Source organism: Peromyscus maniculatus, chromosome 7, assembly GCF_049852395.1.
Source record: "Peromyscus maniculatus bairdii isolate BWxNUB_F1_BW_parent chromosome 7, HU_Pman_BW_mat_3.1, whole genome shotgun sequence".
Taxonomy (NCBI): Eukaryota; Metazoa; Chordata; class Mammalia; order Rodentia; family Cricetidae; genus Peromyscus; species Peromyscus maniculatus.
Genome location: NC_134858.1, coordinates 11,257,603 through 11,276,823, shown reverse-complemented (window position 1 = coordinate 11,276,823; position 19,221 = coordinate 11,257,603). Strand labels below are relative to the sequence as shown.

The window sequence follows — 19,221 nt, the reverse complement described above, 5'->3', positions numbered from 1 at the left end:
AAGTAGCATGCATCTGTAATCCCAGGATGCATGGTTCAAGATGGTAGACAGGAATCCTGGAAGCCTTACAGGCCTTAAGGTCAGCTGGCCTGATGTATATATGAATTGGGGAGCAAAAGATCTGCTTCAAACAAGGTGGAAAACCTAGGGTTGTCCTTTGACTTCTCATATGCACATCTGCATACACACACACACACACACACACACACACACACACACACACCACACTCACATGTGCACACACATACACATCATACACACATATAAGCACACACACAACCACCACCAACTTCAACAGAGAATATAACAGGGCAGAGGAGAGTAATTCCTAACAGCTTTTAACTAATTGTTCTTTCCATACCCATTCCCCAGTTAGGCGGATAAAAAAGTGCCTGACGTGGAAACAACCTGTTTGTCTTTCCTGCCTCACCTGCTCACGGGCCCTTCCCCTTTAGGATAAGCACATAACTTACTAACATAATCACTCACATAAAACTGGACTTTGAACTGCCTCTTTCTCTCTTCAGGAAAGCAACTGTAAGTACATTTCAGAGGTCTGTCTTCAGTGCCAGAAACCTTACACCCAACCCAAAATTATCAGTGCCTTTGAGAGCAGCCCGATTCTCATAGAGTTTAGGGACAGACTGAGGCCACCAGAACATATTCTGAGGCTTCCACAGGAAATACCATTTTTCTCTGGTAATACTAAGATAGACTTAGGAAGAACTGGCGTGGTCTTAGCTCAAATGATCTCCCGATGGGGCATAGTGGCATATACCTGTAACCCCAGCAATTGGAAGTGGAGGAAGGAGAATCAGCTTTGGCTGCCCAATGAATTGAGGTCAGCCTGGGCTCCATGGGACCATGCCTCAAAATACAAAACAAAAACAAACAGAAAAGTCAAATGACCCATTTCCATGGAAGGAAAACAAAATAATTAGTTTGAATATAGGAATTACAGTTGTGCTGATTCCTTTCCCATGGATCCTGGTCCTATATGAAACTGGAGGCAAACAGGCAGCCTTTGCATATTGTGAATTGATTCCTTCCACTTGACCATTGGCCCATACAAACCCTAGCATCCCAAAGCCCTTCCTCTATAACTGACCGGGCTGTTATCTTCATGCAGACAATTGAAAGCTGACTACCCCTAGCAGTGTTCTGTGAAAACCGGGAGACTTCTAACTGTACAAACTGAGCCTTGTTACTGAATTAGGACGATTCCCAAGGAGACTGAGAGCTCATTTAGACCTCTTGATCTTCTAGTAAAATCTCTTACATATGGGAGGAGGCACATTTTTGCCCGATTTACATCCCTTCCCTGTTTACATTATCTTTGAAGGAACTACTTTCCACCCATTTCAATTCCATGAAATTTAGATGGGGTCCTTTCTAGCTCTTCAGTGTTGAGAAGGTTCTAAAAAGAGTCCACATCCCCCTGGTCATTGCTGTATGAACATGCATTTGGTCTGGGCTACATCAATCTTAGTGACCTAATTGAGTTTGAATTCTAATTAACACATGTCTATCATTTTCCACTGAAAGCTTATGGGGTGTTTTAAGGTCACAGTAAGCCATTCCCACAGTCACGTTCTCTTGAACCCAGTCACTTTCTCATAGGGAACAGATGCTGACAGATGATTTCAGCAACACACTAAGGGCCCCCATGCATCTATTTGTCCATTCAGTGGGTGGTCACTGAGGTGATGACGGCTGCTAGGTGATTGGTTTGGTGCTGTGGATGGAGCTATGACTGAAGCAGTCCCCATCCCCTCCCCATGGAACAACACACACATGGGCACACTCAAGGGGTGATTTACACTGGCATCTAGAAAGGCTTCTCAATAAGTATCTTCCCAGAGTACCACTTAGGTACCTTCTCTAATGCCCTTCCTCATCCTCAGAGCTATTGCCAGTTTAGGCCTTCTTTTGTTCACATTTGAATTCCAACAGTAGTTTCTGTTGAATAAAGAGAAAGAAGAATAGCAGTGGTTGGACTGGAAAGGCCGCGGACACGTAATTCTCTTCAGAAGATGCTGTTCATTAAGAGAAATGACCTCCTCCAGGCCATGAGCAGGCATGAAGGTGGCAGGAAGGGCATCAGGCAGAAGCAATTCAGTATATGGGGATATATGTGATATCATCATACAAGGAGAGAAAAGCTTCCATTTAAAACCTGGAGAGTAGCCCACGGTGGTGGCGCTCACCTTTAATCCCAGCACTCAGGAGGCAGAGGCAGGCAAATCTCTGTGAGTTCGAGACCAGCCTGGTCTACAGAGCAAGTTCTAGGACAGTCAGGCTATGCACTGAAACCCCATCTCAAAAAACAAAACAAACAAACAAAAGGTCTAGAGAGGAGCTTCATTGAGAGAGGGGAGGGGAGGAGACACTGCCAGGAAAGGATGATAGAGGCAGCCAGAGGAGCCTCTATGGAAAGCAACAAGATAAATATCAGACGTTCATGAGTTTGGGGGTGGGGGGGTACTACTGGGAAGCTTCACATGGGGACATGATTTAATTCAATATAGCATATGTGAACAAGAACACGGAAGAGCCAGAGACCCTAAATTGAAAGCTGTCAAGTTATACTGCAGACTGCTTCTCGGTCCTCTTCCAGGGAGCCGCACGGAGGCGTGGCCTGCCTCTTCAGGCGGTGGGATCTGCTCTAAAGGAGCAGAGGCTCACATGTTCTCACGGCGTTCCTGTGGGACCCTCCCTCCTCCTCTGCTGTTCGTCAGTCCACGCATCCTGTGCTCACGGCATAATGCTTTTCTGGGAATATAAAAAAGAACATCTGAAGGGAAAAGCCTGTTGTATTTCCTTAACCAACACACCTGTTCACCAGAGCCTGCGTGTTCATCAGGCCAGTTTATCAGGAACCTTTATGTCCATATACTTAACCCCACATAAGACGAAAATTTTACTTTCAAATTTGAATCTCATGTCACTTTCTTGCCTCCAGGTTGGACATATAGTTGCACAAACATCTCAGCTCTTCTTCCCTCGCATTAACTGTTCCTGATTATTCCAGTGGGCCTCTTCCTTAGTCTCAGTAATCCCTTCCCTCCCAACTGTCTGTTACTTAAAACGTGCTGTTGGTGCCTTTACAGCTCTTACGTTAATAAACACCAAAAGCAAGCCAGGCCTAGGGGTTCATGCCTGCAATCCCTGGATCTAGGAAGGGAAGGCAGGAAGATCACAAATGCAAGGCCATCGTCCAGCTCTGTGGTCAGCTCAAGGACAGCCTGGGCTATAAGAGGCCCTGACTCAAACAAAAATAGTGGGAAATTACTGAAACTTCTATTTTCAAATAAAAATTCTTGAACTGCATTTTTGATTTCTTTTTTGATTAAAACATTACCCTAGAAACACTATAAAATGCTGTAGGGTATGGGAAGAAAAAACCACTAGACAGGTGAGTCTCAACTGTAATAGTCCCCATTGCCTTGCCGAGTGCCAGCAGGAAGAGCCACCTTCAGAAGACACTTCTAGAAGCTTCTACACTCCACTCTTGATTTCCCAGGACCCATGTGGTGGAAGGAGAGACTCCATTGGTGCCTTGTCCTCAGATCTCCCTGCGCATGCCATGGTATTCAAGCATCCCTTTCCCTGCACACACACAAAATAAATGAACGAAAATGTAATAAACATTTTAAAAGTTAAAACAAATCAATGAAAATGCATCCAAATGGCAAATCCGGGTGTATTTCCTGTACTGATGATAAGAAGGGCCATGCTTCCAACATGTTCTCCTGAACTTACATGGATACCACACTTAGGCTGGAGCTCTTGGCTGCACAGCAGGGGTCTACTAAAACTTTTCCCTAAATTGCCTCCTTGCCTTAAGTCAGCTCCCCACCCCCACTTTTAGAATTCTACCTAATAAAGGCTGAGTAACTTAATAAGAGAGGGTCTAGCCCAGGAAGTCACAGTCCAGCCCTGGGGCTAAGCTTCCCAAGTGATTGCAGATGTGGATGCCTGGTTGTGACTGCCTGGATACATGTGACAGATTGACAGAGCCTTTACTGGGGCACAAGAACATGCATCTGGTTCATCATTTTAGAGTCCCAAGTATTCTGCACTACCTTCCTGGGAGTAGAAATTGTTTCTTAAGTGCTTAAAAATAGTGATCCTCATTCACTCAACAAAGAGTAGAATGTTCTTGAAACACAGGGCCTCGGTGGTCATTCATAGTTTATTCATTCTCAACCCTGTAGTAAAAAAAATGCTGTTGGGCAGCAATCATGTGTGTGTGTGTGTGTGTGTGTAACTGAGTTCCTATAGTTCACCCGGTTTGTATCAGAGACTCATGATAGAAGTTATGTAACTCAAGGATTATATAAAAGGCACTCAGCCACACTCACATTAGTAGGCATCAAATTTCTTGTGAAAATCTGAAAACATCTCAAGTTAAAATTAGTTAAATCGGGGATATATCCCTGTGGCAGTGTGCTCCACACACCTGTTTGTGACTTGTCTGTTTATATTTAGAAGTTCTTATGTGTCCCCTCCCCGGGCGGTGGTGGCACACACCTTTAATCCCAGCACTCGAGGAGGTAGAGCCAGGCAGATCTCTGTGAGTTCAAGGCCAGCCTGGTCTACAGAGCAAGATCTAGGACAGGCAACAAAAACTACACAGAGAAACCCTGTCCCGAAAAAACAAACAAACAAAAAAAACAAACAAGCAAAAAACCAAACAAAAACAAAAACAAAAGCAAGCAAACAAAAAAGTTCTTATGTGTCATCCTTACATTTGAATACTCATGTCCAGAAATCTAACTGTTTGGGGGGCTGGAGAGATGCATGGCTCAATGCTTATGAGTACTCGTTGCTCTTACAGAGTATCATATGGTGGCTCACAATCATGGGGATACGACTCTCTCTTCTGACCTCCATGGCACCAGGCATGCATGTAGTACACACACAGGCAAAACATTCGTACACGTAAAATAAAACAAATCTTAAAAAAAAAAAAAAAGAAAGAAAGAAAGAAAAGAATTAGACTGTAAATATATGGGGTGGAGAAACCGAAGCAAACTTAGATTGCCTTACTGGGCAAAGTCACATGCATGATCCGTTTCAGTGAAATAAACTCCTAAAAAACTTTTTTTTTTCTTTTTGGCTGGGGAGTCAAGAAAAGAACTTATTCCCATAACTCAGATAACACTTTTGCCTTCTGTCCTGTGATGGGCCCACTAGCACCTTTTGGAATGTTCTTGGGACCTGTCACACTGCCCTCCCTGGCTGGTGTCTGACTCCACAACTGGCCTGTTCCGCAGGCCCACAGGTCTGGACTACATTTCAGCTGTTCTAGGGCTTGAGTCCTCCCCCCTCCTCCCCTCCCTCCCCAACACCCCCACCCCTCGCCCGGGGCGTCACTGGCCGGGCACAGGGCAATACGGAAGGAAGCTGATTCTGCTCTGAGTTCTGCAGTGGAATCGCATCCCTCCCCCACCACTACACCACCCCCATGAGACTTCTGGGGAGCTCTGAGTCCACTACTCTGAAAGGCCAGGGCTCAGGCCACCTAGGCGCGGGGACAGCGGACGCGCACCGAGAGACCGCGACCCCGGTGAGGCTCCAGCGGTGAGCAGTCGAGAAGCCCAGGAGCCCCGGCTGCGCAGCAGAACCAGCGCAGGCGCAGCAGGAAACTCCCCAAGCCAGGCCCCGCAGGTCTAGGGGGCGAAGTGTCTGGGAGGGACAGGGTGGCGCCGGGCCAGGCTGTCCGCCCGGCTCACCTCTCCCTGGACCTGGGCGGAGCGCGGCACCGCCCGCGGGCCTGCGGATGCCTCGCCCGCCCCCTCCATGGCCCGGGCCGGCAGCGAGCGGCAGTATGAAAGCCGGTGCCGCCCCTCGCGGTCCGTGGACGCGTGGCGAGCCGAGGCGGCCGCTCCTGGGCTCTGCATGGGGACGCCGGGAGTCAGGCGACGCGTACCGCGCGGAGGCTGGGGATTACCCCGGAGCTCCTCTGCGCTGGCTGCAGCGGGGCTGCTGTGCACCGCGTTGACCGCCTGCATCTGCTGGGGACAGCTGCCGCCGATGCCCTGGGCGTCCCCAGCCCCGCCGCGACCGGTGGGCGTGCTGCTCTGGTGGGAACCCTTTAGGGGGCGCGGCGGCCACCCCTGGCCTCCCCCTGATTGCAGCCTGCGCTTCAACATCAGCGGCTGCCGCCTGCTCACCGACCGCGCGGCCTACGGGGAGGCTCAGGCAGTGCTCTTCCACCACCGCGACCTGGTGAAGGGACCCCCCGACTGGCCCCCGCCCTGGGGCGCCCAAGTGCGCACGGACGAGGCTCTAGAGCTACGTGTGTTCGACGACCAGGAGGGAGCGGCGATGCTAGCAGGCGAAGCCCTGGAGACCACAGGTTCTAGACCTCCAGGTCAGCGCTGGGTGTGGATGAACTTTGAATCGCCCTCCCACTCCCCTGGGCTGCGGGGCTTGCCTAAGAACCTTTTCAATTGGACGCTGTCCTACCGTGCCGACTCGGATGTCTTCGTGCCCTATGGCTTCCTCTACCCCAGGAACCATCCAGCTGACCAGCCGCCAGGCCTGGGTCCCCCGCTGGCCCGCAAGCGGGGCCTGGTGGCCTGGGTTGTGAGCCACTGGGATGAGCGCCAGGCCCGGGTCCGTTACTACCACCAGCTGAGCCGGCACGTGTCTGTGGATGTGTTTGGTCGGGCGGGACCTGGGCAACCAGTGCCTGCCAGCGGGCTGCTGCACACTGTGGCCCGCTACAAGTTTTACCTGGCCTTCGAGAACTCACAGCACGTGGATTACATCACTGAGAAGCTGTGGCGGAATGCCTTCCTGGCCGGGGCCGTGCCAGTGGTCCTAGGTCCTGACCGGGCCAACTATGAGCGCTTCGTGCCTCGTGGCTCCTTCATCCATGTGGATGACTTCCCTAGTGCTGCCTCCCTGGCTGCCTACCTGCTCTTTCTTGACCGAAACCTGGCTGTCTATCGCCGCTACTTCCACTGGCGTCGGAGCTATGCGGTGCACATTACCTCTTTCTGGGATGAGCCATGGTGCCGGGCATGCCAAGCTGTGCAGACCTCTGGGGACCAGCCCAAGAGCATCCACAACCTGGCAGGCTGGTTCGAGCGCTGAGGCCACTGTCCTGTGAACTGACTGGCTGAGTTTTCTAGATACCCAATTTTGCTTGATGGGAAAAAGATGAATTACCAATTAATATTATTTAGCACAAGGATGGGATGGGAAATTTCCCAGGTCTTTGTGACTTTTTACAGAGAGCTGAGCTGGTTCTCTGTTAAGGGGCAGTGGTGTCCTGGGCGGGAAAACAGGCCTTTCCTTACCTACTACGCATGTGAAGAAGTGGCTTTTCCTTCTGGCCACGGGCCTTAATGGGGGTCCATGTGGCCTCTAAATCTTAGACGTATTTGTTCTCTGACCCGAGGTTGCTTGGACCAATGAGGAGCAGACTACTGTTTCTGAAAGCAGGTGGGTGTGAGATAGTGAGTTTTTCTGTGATGGTTGGATTCCTCAAACTCTCCGATCGATCGTGGAAAAGATAAGCCATTGATTTCCTTCACCAGCTGTGTGTGTCCCAGCCTGTGAGTAGAAACAAGAAGCAAGATTATCCTCTGAGGAAAATCAAGATGAAGATGTGGGGCCACCTCACCTCTCACTAGAAATCTATTCCTGAAAAGCTGCATTTAAGCGACACCCCAAATTCAGGGCCCTACGGGAGTGCAGTATTTAATGGAAATAAATGGGAAGTCCCTTTACAATGTGAATGATCATCTAATTGTTTCTGCTGTCCTTCTATTTTCCTGTAACCTGGATTAAGAAGACATTGAAAATACAGACATGAAAAAGCACACATAATCTTCTGGTCCTTTTCCTAGCCAGTGTTTACAAAGGAAGAGACGTAAACGATGTCATGTCCACGATATTCCGTGTGTCTCCTGGGCCTGAGATTTAAACTGGAGTGTTAGTCCTTCAGCAGTGTTGGCACTGCTGTGCAGAGAACAGTAAAAGAGACTTTGGTGAACTATGGGTTTGTGCAAAAGGAAAAAAAAAAAAAGCTACTTTTGTGGTGTCTGTATATGGTGGTTCTGTTTCTCTCCTTTGTTGTTGTTGTTAAATGAAACTGAACTAGTGCCTTCAAAATAATTGTCTGTTCTTTGTTAAATACTAAAACCAGCAGGTTCCCCTCTGAATCTGCACCCCAGTACAATGATTCTACTGCCTTTGAGCCTGTGCTGTGGGACCAGTCTTGAAAATACACTCTTTGACTTTCCAAGTTCAACAGATGTCAGCCTGTGCCTGCTCCAGCCAAACACTGGGCTTGAGCTCCCAGGAAAGCTCCTCTTTGGGGCTTCCATAATCTACCACTGCCACAGTAAATACGGATTTTAGTCACACACACACAAAATCACTGTTCATAAATCAGAAGGGCTCATGCATGTTATTAAGCTAGGACCGTTAGTCACTGTTATGGGCAGGGTCCAAGATCTGTTCCTGTTCGGTTAGGACAGTTGTCTGAGTCTTAGATCAGGTTCATGTCCACAAGTTTTTGTTACATTTAAACTTGCAAAGCTCACTTAGGCCCAGGTGCTTTTCTTCTCTCCCTCCCATAAAGGGGGTAATTAAAAGCTGTGAGTAACATTTCCTCCTCCAAGTGTTATAGTGTGGGCAGAACCGCAATTAAAGAACACCAGCCACCCAACAAAGCATAACAAAGGTTCTGGGTTTTGTTTGTTTTGGGTATTCAAGACAGGGTTTCTCTGTGTAGTCCTGAAATTCTCTTTGTAGACCAGACTGCCCTTGAACTCAGAGATCCACCAGCCTCTGCCTCCCGAGGGCTAGGATTAAAGGTGTGCATTAGCACACCCAGCTTAAAAGTTCTGTTTTTAGAGTGAGTATTGATGAAATACTGGCCAGGGGTCTCAGCATTGTCAGGGATCTACACTGGGCAGTGGGACTGGTGATCTGGTCAGCTTTACCTTCTGGCTGGGGGATCACTGGGCCAAGGAATGACCCTGAGCCTAGAGTCCATCTTTTGTGAAGTATGGCGAACACCTGCCAATTTACTGTGGCAAGAAAGTGACGATGCCTCACATGTATGGGGGAGTTGGTTAAATATATATGTATCTAAGCCTATTTCCTTCTTTCTGTGCAGTGATTTTAGGATGCCCTCATATGCATTTTACATTTCTTGAAATTAAACATCAAGATTTATTACAGAACCAATCTGAAAAAAGGAAGGGTAGTCACACCATACTGTGTATTTCAAGGAAGTTCTTAAAGCTGAGCCATATTTCAGACCATACAATTTCTACTAAGCTTGTATTTTCAGGCCAGAAGTGCCTATGTTGTTATTTTCTTGAAAAAATTATTTTGGTAAAACTTTGTAACTAAATTGTTATGGATTGTTTCACCTATAACTTTTGCATTAAATCCATGTAAAACTAGCCTATGTTTATGGAATGCTTATTATGAAGAAGAATGCTTCCGGACGTGTTATGTATTTCAAGTGTATTTTCTGTGATTGTCATGCTCTATTTTAAGGCAGAAGCTTTCCTTTCACATTGGTCCCAAATGAAACGTTTTTTACCCCTGGATGACCCTCATTCCACGAGGGAATCTGGAAGGATATTCTCAGAAGCCAGAAGAACTTGCTGGCAGAGTTTAGATTCTTTTGTGTTCCCAAGCCCTTACTGACAGTAAGAGGAAGACAGTTAGGGTGCCAGGGTGACTTCAGGAAAGAGCTTGCAGTTGGGAGCCAGAACCTGAGACTGGGGCTCGGCCAGCGTCTGCTTCTGTGGCCGAAATCAGGCAAGTTAAGTTCTTGAGTTGTAGCTTCCTTTGTATCTCGTGAATGTCCCTAGGAAACCATCCTGAAGAGGGATGTGTGCCCAGGCAAAGCTGTAAGGGCTATGCCATTGCAGAAGGAAATCTTTGAAGGCTCTAGGCCAGAGCTTAGCAGACATTTTCTGCGTAGGCCAGAGTGAGTATTTGAAGCTTTGCAGACTGGACGATGTATGGCTCGTATTCACCTCTGCAGTGGGAGTGCAGGAGCAGGATGCAGAACCCAGCAGGGTCATTGGCTGCTAGCTTTAGACCTCCAGTCAGAGTTCACCAGCTCAGCTCTGGGCTGTTTGTAGATGATGCAAGACATTTTGGAAATTTAGCTGTTTTTAGAAAGTATAACTTGATGGGCATCCCTTGAAAGGGATTTAATAATTAGGATTTAAGAATTCTGGAGGTGGATATTACTGGGTTCCTAGACCAGCTTTGCAACATTCCCTAGTTGTCTGATCTTGGGCAAATGACTGAGCTTTTCTGTGTTTTGGTTGTCTGTCTCTAATTGAAGGTACTCATATATGGAGGTACAGAGCGGGGTGAGATAAGACCCTCATCACAGTCCTGGCCCTGAGGATGTGCCTAGAAACTGTTTGCTGAACTTACCTCTAGTCCCTCCCACAGAGGGAGATCAGACCCTCTCAAGGACTTGCTTAAGGTGACAGCAATGTGCCTTGTGTGTGTCACACCCCTGAGCCGCTGTCACTTGAACTGCAAAATAAGGGGGCTGGACAAAAGCTCTGGGGACTTCTGGTTCCACTAGCTCTCATTCTGCTAATTGGCTCCCTGGAGCTCAGAGAGTTAATTGCCCTCTGGTGGGTCCCCATCCAGATCAGGAAATTGGCTGCAAACCAGGGGATGGGGGGCGGGGAGAATGTGAGATTTAGCTTCAGTTAGTGTGTGTGTGTGTGTGTGTGTGTGTGTGTGTGTGTGTGTGTGTGTGTGTGTGTGAAAGACAGAGAGACAGAGAGAGACATAGACAGAGACACAGAGAGAGACAGAGACAGAGACACAGAGAGAGACAGAGACAGAGAGACAGAGACAGAGACACACTGAGAGAGACAGAGACAGAGACAGAGACACACAGAGAGAGACAGAGACAGAGACTTCCCAGTCATCCAGGAGAGAAGCCAAGTTCTTGGTGTTGAGTTTGGTGAGTAAGGAAGGGCATGGAATACATTGCAGGTCACTCTTGCCTGCCCTTAGGAACTTTTATGCAACGTGGTCTCTTTAACAAATTCAGTCTTTTTTCTTTCTCTCTTTTTCTTTTCTTTTTTGGGGTTTTAGAGACAGGGTTTCTCTGTGTAGCCCTGGTTCTTCTAGAACTATCTCTGTAGACCAGGCTGGCCTTGAACTCAGAGATCTGCCTGCCTCTGCCTCCCAAGTCCTGGGTTGAAAGGCATGCACCACACTGCCCAGCTCAACAAATCCAGTCTTTGGTAGGGTGAAGTCTGAGTTCACTGGGGCTGTACTGGTTTGCCTGTGTGGTAGATTATCGCGTCAGGCCCTTTCTCACTTTATGGTGACCGGTTTGCAAGGGCACACTCTTGGCTTCCAGATGGGCTTGCTTCCCCACATGCGCCTGTGTTCTCAACAGGATAGTTACTAGCTTCTGTCCTCCACATGAAGTAATGTCAAGTTTGGACAGAACAAAAAGACTGGGGCCCTAGTGGTGGAGTGCAGGCTGGGAGCAGAAAAGGTAAGCTTTATTCCTTATAGAGGGCACAAGAGAGAGAGGAAAATGTGAAGGTGGAACAAATACCAGGGATTCTCTTTTCTGTCCTCTCCAATACACACGTAGAACACACTCATTTAAGTACCAAAGGAAAAAGATCACCATGGCCATCTAACAGGAGCAAGGCTGCCCGGAGAGAAGAGTCAATAACGTACGAGTTAAATGTGCAAAGTTGGCTGGGGAGTGAAGAGTGGACATGGAGTCAGACCAAGTGAAGAGAGCCTGGAGAAAGGGAGAGTGGGGAGAAGAGGGAACAGCAGAGTTGAAGGCCACGAGGTGGAAGAAGGTGGGACCTGTTCACCAGAGTGAGGGCCGGCTTAAAGAACATCGTCCACCTTGCCAGCTTAAAGAGCACCATCCACCTTGCCAGCTTAAAGAGCACCGTCCACCTTGCCATCTTAATGAGCACCGTCCACCTTGCCATCTTAATGAGCACTGTCCACCGTGCCAGCTTAAAGAGCACCATCCACCTTGCCAGCTTAGAGAACCATCCACCTTGCCAGCTTAAAGAACATCGTCCACCTTGCCATCTTAATGAGCACTGTCCACCTTGCCATCTTAATGAGCACCGTCCACCTTGCCATCTTAATGAGCACTGTCCACCGTGCCTTCTGCTGAGAAGAAACCTTTGTGCAGCTTGTAACAGCGTGTGTGGACAGCTGGGAGTGAAGTCAAAGTGGGAACCCCTGAACGAGGAATAAACACAAACCCAGATTCATTATTGCAGACTCTCGAATGCTTATGAATGCTTTTTTTTTAAATGCTGCAATCTGTATTTTTTTAAGTGCTTCAGTAACAATACTGTAAAGAAAATTGCACTTCAGCAATCTGAAGGCCAGTGATACATGTTTTATCTTGTTTTAATACTTGACAGTCAGTGTTAAATGCTGTAATAGGAACAATTTAAACTCTTAGTATATCATGCCTGTGTTTCTGCATACAATCAGTGTTCCATCAGTACAATGTACTCAGAATAAAAGCTCTGTCACCTTCCGTCCATGGTAGAGAGTTTGATGAGAAATCTTGCTTCTCTTTGAGGGAGCTATTTAATTTTTCCAAGGAAAACGAAGCCTTCAGCTTGTAATAATTTTCACTGCCCAGTTGAAGAGTAAGTGTTGTCAATATGGTGATAGCAGAAGCAAACTGGTGCCAGCTGGAGACGTGGTTTGCATAACCTATATTTGTCATCTGAGCAATGCAGTGCTCTCAAGCCTGTGTGCTGAACTGTTTCCGTTCAGGTCTGAGTCAGACTGTGAAATCCGCACCAGGATAGGTTTCTCTTGCCTCAGGATTTGTTTCCACATATTGTGGATTAGGGAGATGAACACAGGTACGTAGAGTCTAGGGAAGCATGCTCTCCAAAACCTAAGTGTCTCTTCTTCGGAATCCTATAGCGAGCGGCTCATAAGTCGGCCTTCATTCGTACTTCATTATCCAGATCCATGCCTGTCTCTCCCATTTACCAGAGGGACCCTTTGCTATATGCACTCAGCAGATGTTCAGGCAGTGCCTGTTGAAGTTGCAGCTGAACCCTGGGGAAAAATATGATTAGAAAGGACAACATGAGAAGTGTGAAGGAGTATCTTGGCAGGAAGGCTGGAGGACTTTCTGAAGAGGTGGAACTGAAACCAGAATGTCTGGGAAAAGTTGACACATGGGGTATGGGAGTGTATCTAACCTCTGCCTCCTGAGTGCTGGGAATGTATCACCATGCCCAGCTTGTTTTTTTAGACATTTTGATGTGGGGAAATGAGGTTTTCTGAAACTTAACAAATAATTTTTTGTTTGTTTGTTTTGTGTTTTTGAGATATGGTCTTTTTATATAGCCCTGGCTGTCTAGGAACTCTCTGTAGACCAGGCTAGCCTTGAACTCATTGAGATCATCCTACCTCTGCCTCCCGAGTTCTGGCACTAAAGACATGTGTCACCACACCCAGCAACAAATACTTTTTTTTTTTTAATTAAAAACTTTCAACACAGAAGTAGTGACATGAAATTTAGTTCTTTTGAAAAGAGACTTGTACTTTCATTTTCATTGAATTCTAGCAAATCTTTCATTTCTTTCTTTATTTCTTCCTTGACCCATTGGTGTTTCAGGTGGGCATTATTCAGTTTCCATGAGTTTGTAGGCTTTGTATAATTTTTGTTGTTGTTGAAGTCTAACTTTAAGGCATGGTGGTCTGATAAGATACAGGAGGTTATTCCAATGTTTTTGTATCTGTTGAGATTTGCTTTGTGATCAAGCATGTGGTCAATTTTAGAGAAGATTTCATGGGGTGCTGAGAAGAAGGTATATTCTTTTGTGTTAGGATGGAATGTTCTGTAGATATCTATAAGTCCATTTGAGTCATAACATCTGTTAGGTCCTTTATTTCTTTGTTAAGTTTCAGTCTGGTAGATCTGTCTTTTGGTGAGAGTGGTGTGTTGAAATCTCCCATTACTAATGTGTGGGGTTTGATGTGCGATTTAAGCTTTAATAATGTTTCTTTTATGAATGTGGATGCCTTTGTATTTGGGGCATAAATGCTCAGAATCGGACTTCATCTTGGTGGACTTTTCCTGTTATAAATATGTAATGTCCATCTTCATCTCTTTCGATTGATTTTAGTTCGAAGTCTATTTTATTAGATATTAGGATAGCTACACCAGCTTGCTTCTTAGGTCCATTTGATTGGAAAGCCTTTTCCCAGCCCTTTACTCTGAGGTAGCGCCTTTCCTGGAGCTCACTTGGTAGCCCAGGCTGGCCTCGAACTCACAGAGATCCGCCTGGCTCTGCCTCCCGAGTGCTGGGATTAAAGGCGTGCGCCACCACCGCCCGGCTGTGTTTAGCTTCTTTAGGTTGTATTTTTCCTTCTAGTGCTTTCTGTGGTGCTGGATTTGTTTAAATCTGGTTTTATCATGGAATATTTTGTTTACTCTGTCTATGGTGATTGAGAGTTTTGCTAGGTATAATAGTCTGGTTGGCATCCATGGTCTCTTAGTGTCTACATAACATTTGTCCAGGACCTTCTAGCTTTCATAGTCTCTATTGAGAAGTCTGGTGTTATTCTGATGGGTCTGCCTTTATATGTTACTTGGTCTTTTTCTTTTGTGGCTCTTAATATTTTTTCTTTGTTCTGTATGTTTAGTGTTTTGATTATTATGTGTCGAGGAGACTTTTTTTTTTGATCCAGTCTATTCAGTGTTCTATAAGCTTCTTGTATCTTCATAGGTATTTCTTTCTTTAGGTTAGGAAAGTTTTCTTCTATGATTTTGTTGAATATATTTTCTGTGCCTTTGAGTTGGTATTCTTCTCCTTCTTCTGTCCTTATTATTCTTAGGTTTGGTCTTTTCATGGTGTCCCAAATTTCTTGGATGAATTTTGTGTTATGACTTTTTGTCTTTAGTGGTTTTTTTTTTTTTTTTTTTGACTGACCAGTCTATTTTCTCTATTGTGTCTTCAGTGTTAGAGATTCTCTGTTCCATCTCTTGCATTCGGTTGGTTATGCTTGCTTTTGTAGTTCATGTTCGTTTAGTCAGGATTTCTATTTCCAGCATTCCCTCAGTTTGTGTTTTCTTTATTGTCTCAATTTCAATTTTCAAATCTTGAATTGTTTCCTTCATCTGTTTAATTACTTTTTCTTGGCTTTCTTTGATTTCTTCCAAGTTTTTGTTTGTTTTTTTCTTCCATTTCTTTAAGGGAATTTTTTATTTCCTCTTTAATGGAGTTTTTCATATCCTCTTTAATGGAGTTTTTCATTTCTTCTTTAATGGCCTCTATCATCTTCTTAAAGTCATTTTTAGGATTGATTTCTTCTGCTTCTTCTGCCTTGGTATGTTCAGGTCTTGCAGGTGTAGAATCACTAGGTTCTGATGTTGTCATATAGGTCTTTATGTTGTTGCCTGTATTTTTGCACTGGCGTCTACTCATCTCTTCCTCTGCTCGGTGTAGGCAGTGTCTTGTCTGAAGGTACCTTTCTTGTTCTAATTGTTAGTCTTGGTCCACTAGGGGTTCTTGGTTAAATTGGTGCTATTGGGCTCTGTTTCTTCGGGAGCAGCTTTGTCCCATCAGTGTTAGTGGGTTCTGTCTCAGGGAGCAGTTGTTCCCAGTTGGTGCAGGGTATGCTTAAGGTTTCAGTGGTTGTTAGGTTCATAGGGATTTTTTTTTTTTTTTTTTTTTTGGTGGTGGGGGTGGGGGAGCAGGGAAAGGTCCCTGGGAATCCAATGGGTAGGGCCTAGGAGCTGGAGCTAGAGACCTGATCTGCTGGTCCGGAGATGGGGGCTTACCTGTTCTCGGTCATTGTAGTGTAGGCTTATTCTAGTGATCTGGTTAGGTGGCTGGGCGGTGCCTTCTTTTGTGTTCTCAGGTCACGTTTTGCTCATTCGTCAACTCCTCAGCTGATCTTGTTTCCTCAGACTGCAGACTGTAGGAGTCTGAATCCTCTCCCGAATGGATCTCAGCTGAGCAGGTTGTTTAGTAGAGTAATCTCACCAACACCTCCAAGTTGTTGGGTTTCATAGGATCGGCACCTGGGCCCTGTGTTGGTCTCAGACAGAGTGTTTGGATCCGTTCTGGTTGCGTCCCACAGAGATGGCTCCTTCCCTGGGTACTGGGATTAAAGGCATCCCTATTCTAAACTCTTAATCTCCTTGTTTTCACTAACTCCTCAGGGGGTAATAGCTCAGTTTCTGGTCTTTATTACAACCGCCACCCTGCCTGCCTCTGCGTCCGCTGCCGCTCTGCCTGCCTCTTGAAGGCTACTTTTTTTATCTGGGAAAAAAAATCTCATTTATTGCCCTTCATTTGATTCCAATTAGCATACTTCATTGGTTCTCAACGTCCACTTTTAAAGAAATGGACTTTTGGAAACAATCACCAGCATTCTTTTAACGAAAGGGGGTGGGATATAAAGCACATTTTCATTGCTGTAAAGCCTTGTAAATTATTTCAAGTAATATTTAATGAATTGGATTTTTATGACATTCATTTTGAGATCTCTAGTATTTTTAAATTACTGTGTCTTGGACCAATGAGATGGCTCAGCGGATTAAGGCACTGGCCACCAGCCTGATGGTCAGAGTTTGATCTTCAGGCCCCACATGTTGAGGAGCAAACTGATTCCCAGAAGTTGTCCTCTGACTGCCACATGTGTGTGTGGCACCTGCATGCCCCCCCCCATACACACATACACAATAAGTCAATAAATGAATGCAAATTTAAATTGCTGCGTCTCATCTAATGCTATGGAATGAGAACGTCCCATTAGACCACATGCTAAGTAAGCATTTGTGAAAGAGCTTTTCACAGTAGGAGAAGTGGATTGCTAACAGTTAACAGCTATGTCTAGAGAGCCTTCACAACTCAGATGTTCCCATCAGGGAAACGACACCTAGACACTAAAGGAAAACTTCTGAGAAGAAGCTGCTTCTGGCAGTGAATGGAAACTCCTGAAAGGAACCTGTCTGCAGACATTATTGACTGATCAGAATTTCAGGACCGTGGAGAGATTGGAAAGTTGCAGGTCCAGAGGCTAACGACCTTCGCTTGGGCTAAGTTCTGGCCCTCTAGAACAGCTATTCCCTGCCCTCCTCTGTGTTGAAACTAACGTCTTGTGATAACAGATAAAAACTTTTAGAATCCATTGACTTAACAGGCAACTAGTTCCTGCTAATCCAAAAGCTAAAATGTCACCAGGCAGCATCTTGAGCCCATACGAAAGCTTTCTCCATCTTCCTTTACCTGCCTCTCTGATGTACTCGCCAATGTGTTTCGTTTGGTTTGGTTTTCCCATGCAGGATTTCTCTGCTTACCAGTCCTGGCTGTCCTGGAACTCACTCTGTAGACCAGGCTGGCCTCTGCCGCCAGAGTGCTGGGATTAAGACATGCACCACCAGGCCCACCTCACCAATGTGTTTTAAACTTGCCTTAATTTATGACTTTCTCTGTTCTTTAAAACAATAAAAACTGTAAAGCTGCTTCCACATTGGAACCCGAAAGTGTGGGTAACCTAAGTCTGTGTTCCTGGGCCATGGTTGCCCCACATGGCTCCAGAATAAATCATTACTTCTATCTCTTAAGATGAGATCTGTGGTTTTTGTGACAACAACAAATAACTCCAACATATGTTATTGCCATAATAGAAGTCTATTATAGGAAGAAATATCAGAGCATGTGTGGAAGCACAGTCTAGAGTCCTCATAGAAACCCTGGGAACATTAGAACCCTGCAATTTAGGGAAGCATCCCCACCCCCCACTACAAACTAAGTTCCCCTAACGCTATTTGGAAAAAGCCAGCAATGCAGCCCCTGGCCTCAGCACGCTGTCTACCCACAGGTTGTCACTAATGCTATAGTTAAAACGAGAGCTGTGTTCAAGTGGCACCTTCAAAATGACGGATCCCCGCGGGGGATTTTTTTTCTCTCCTAGCAACTAGACACACCTGTCCGTACCCTCTGATTTTCTGGTTCCCCTGAGGTTAAATCAACATTTAAAAGTCTCCCGTGTCTACCCACTATCTTGTGATCAAATAACAATGCCTCAAGGTAATGCTGGAAGCCTGACGGTTTGAAAGCCTTCTTGAGGAGGAACAGAGACACAGCTTTTGAACAGGGTCTAGCTGACTAAGGTTTATAATTTGCAAAGCTCCTGGTCCATGCAGGATATTTAGGCTCATACGCTCTGGTCATTGCCCTTCAGTGAAAGACAGTGGGATGGTGATAATCACTGGTGCTGGTCTCCTGGTCTCCGCAGTCATGTGATCACCTTCCTGGGGTTTGGTGGGGATTGGCTGACCCACCACTGATAAGGAGAAGTGATGGTTGACTTTCTAAGACTGTGTTATAAACCCCTGTCCCTCGTTCCTCCTCTTTTTTACTGCCGCCCTAACTGCTGGTGTTTCTTTTGAGAATGAGAACTCCTGAGAAGAGTCTGTGTCTACAAATGCTGATTAGACTACAGCATCTGAGGCCTGTGCTGGAGCTTCCTCCATCCTTCAGGAACCTGCCTCCCAGATGGTTCCACCGAGGTATGCTAAAGGTGCTGTGATTTCTAACTTTCTCTGTTCTGTTAACATAAAAAAATGCCATGAACCTGTTTCCTCGCTGGAACCTGGGGTAACCTGGCCCCATGTTCTCAGGCCGTGGTCACCAAGAGTTTGTTCCAGAACAAACTAGCTCTCATTCCCTTGGGATTGAGAGCCAGGCTTTTGCATCAACACTCTCCTACCATTTCATTCCTCCTTACCTTCCTCTTGTCCTCTTTTTCCCCCTTCTCCCTCCTCTCTTTCTCTCTCTCTCTCTCTCCCTCTCTCTCTCTCTCTCTCTCTCCCTCTCTCTCTCTCTCTCTCTCTCTCTCCCTCTCTCTCTCTCCCCTCCCACTTCCCCCTCCTCTCTCTTCCCTTTCCCTCCCCTTTTTTCTTTTCACTGGGACATAAGATAAAAAGACTATATGTGAGTGATTGTCCTTAAATAGCAATAATCATTTTTCTTCAAATTCTGGGCTTTAATCTAGATGGTTATATGGAAAATTCAGAGTTCTTGTTTGTTACATTTATGCCTTGAACTGCATACTGCTTGACTTTGCTGCCCCAGCTTTTGAATACTCTAAGACATAGGAGGAATTATTTTCTTTGATGCTGTTGCTTTTCATCCCTGCTCCCCGCATCCTTTTTCTTTGTTGTTT

At 46.1% G+C, this 19,221-nt stretch overlaps 1 protein-coding gene across 1 annotated transcript; it reads left to right on the top strand.

Moving 5' to 3' along the window:
• The first annotated feature begins 5,392 nt into the window (after window positions 1-5,392).
• Fut4 (fucosyltransferase 4) lies at window positions 5,393-10,774 on the top strand. The gene has a single exon (XM_006990519.4). The coding sequence runs from the start codon at window positions 5,806-5,808 to the stop codon at window positions 7,105-7,107; it is 1,302 nt and encodes a 433-aa protein (XP_006990581.3). The 5' UTR covers window positions 5,393-5,805; the 3' UTR covers window positions 7,108-10,774.
• Window positions 10,775-19,221: the final 8,447 nt, after the last annotated feature.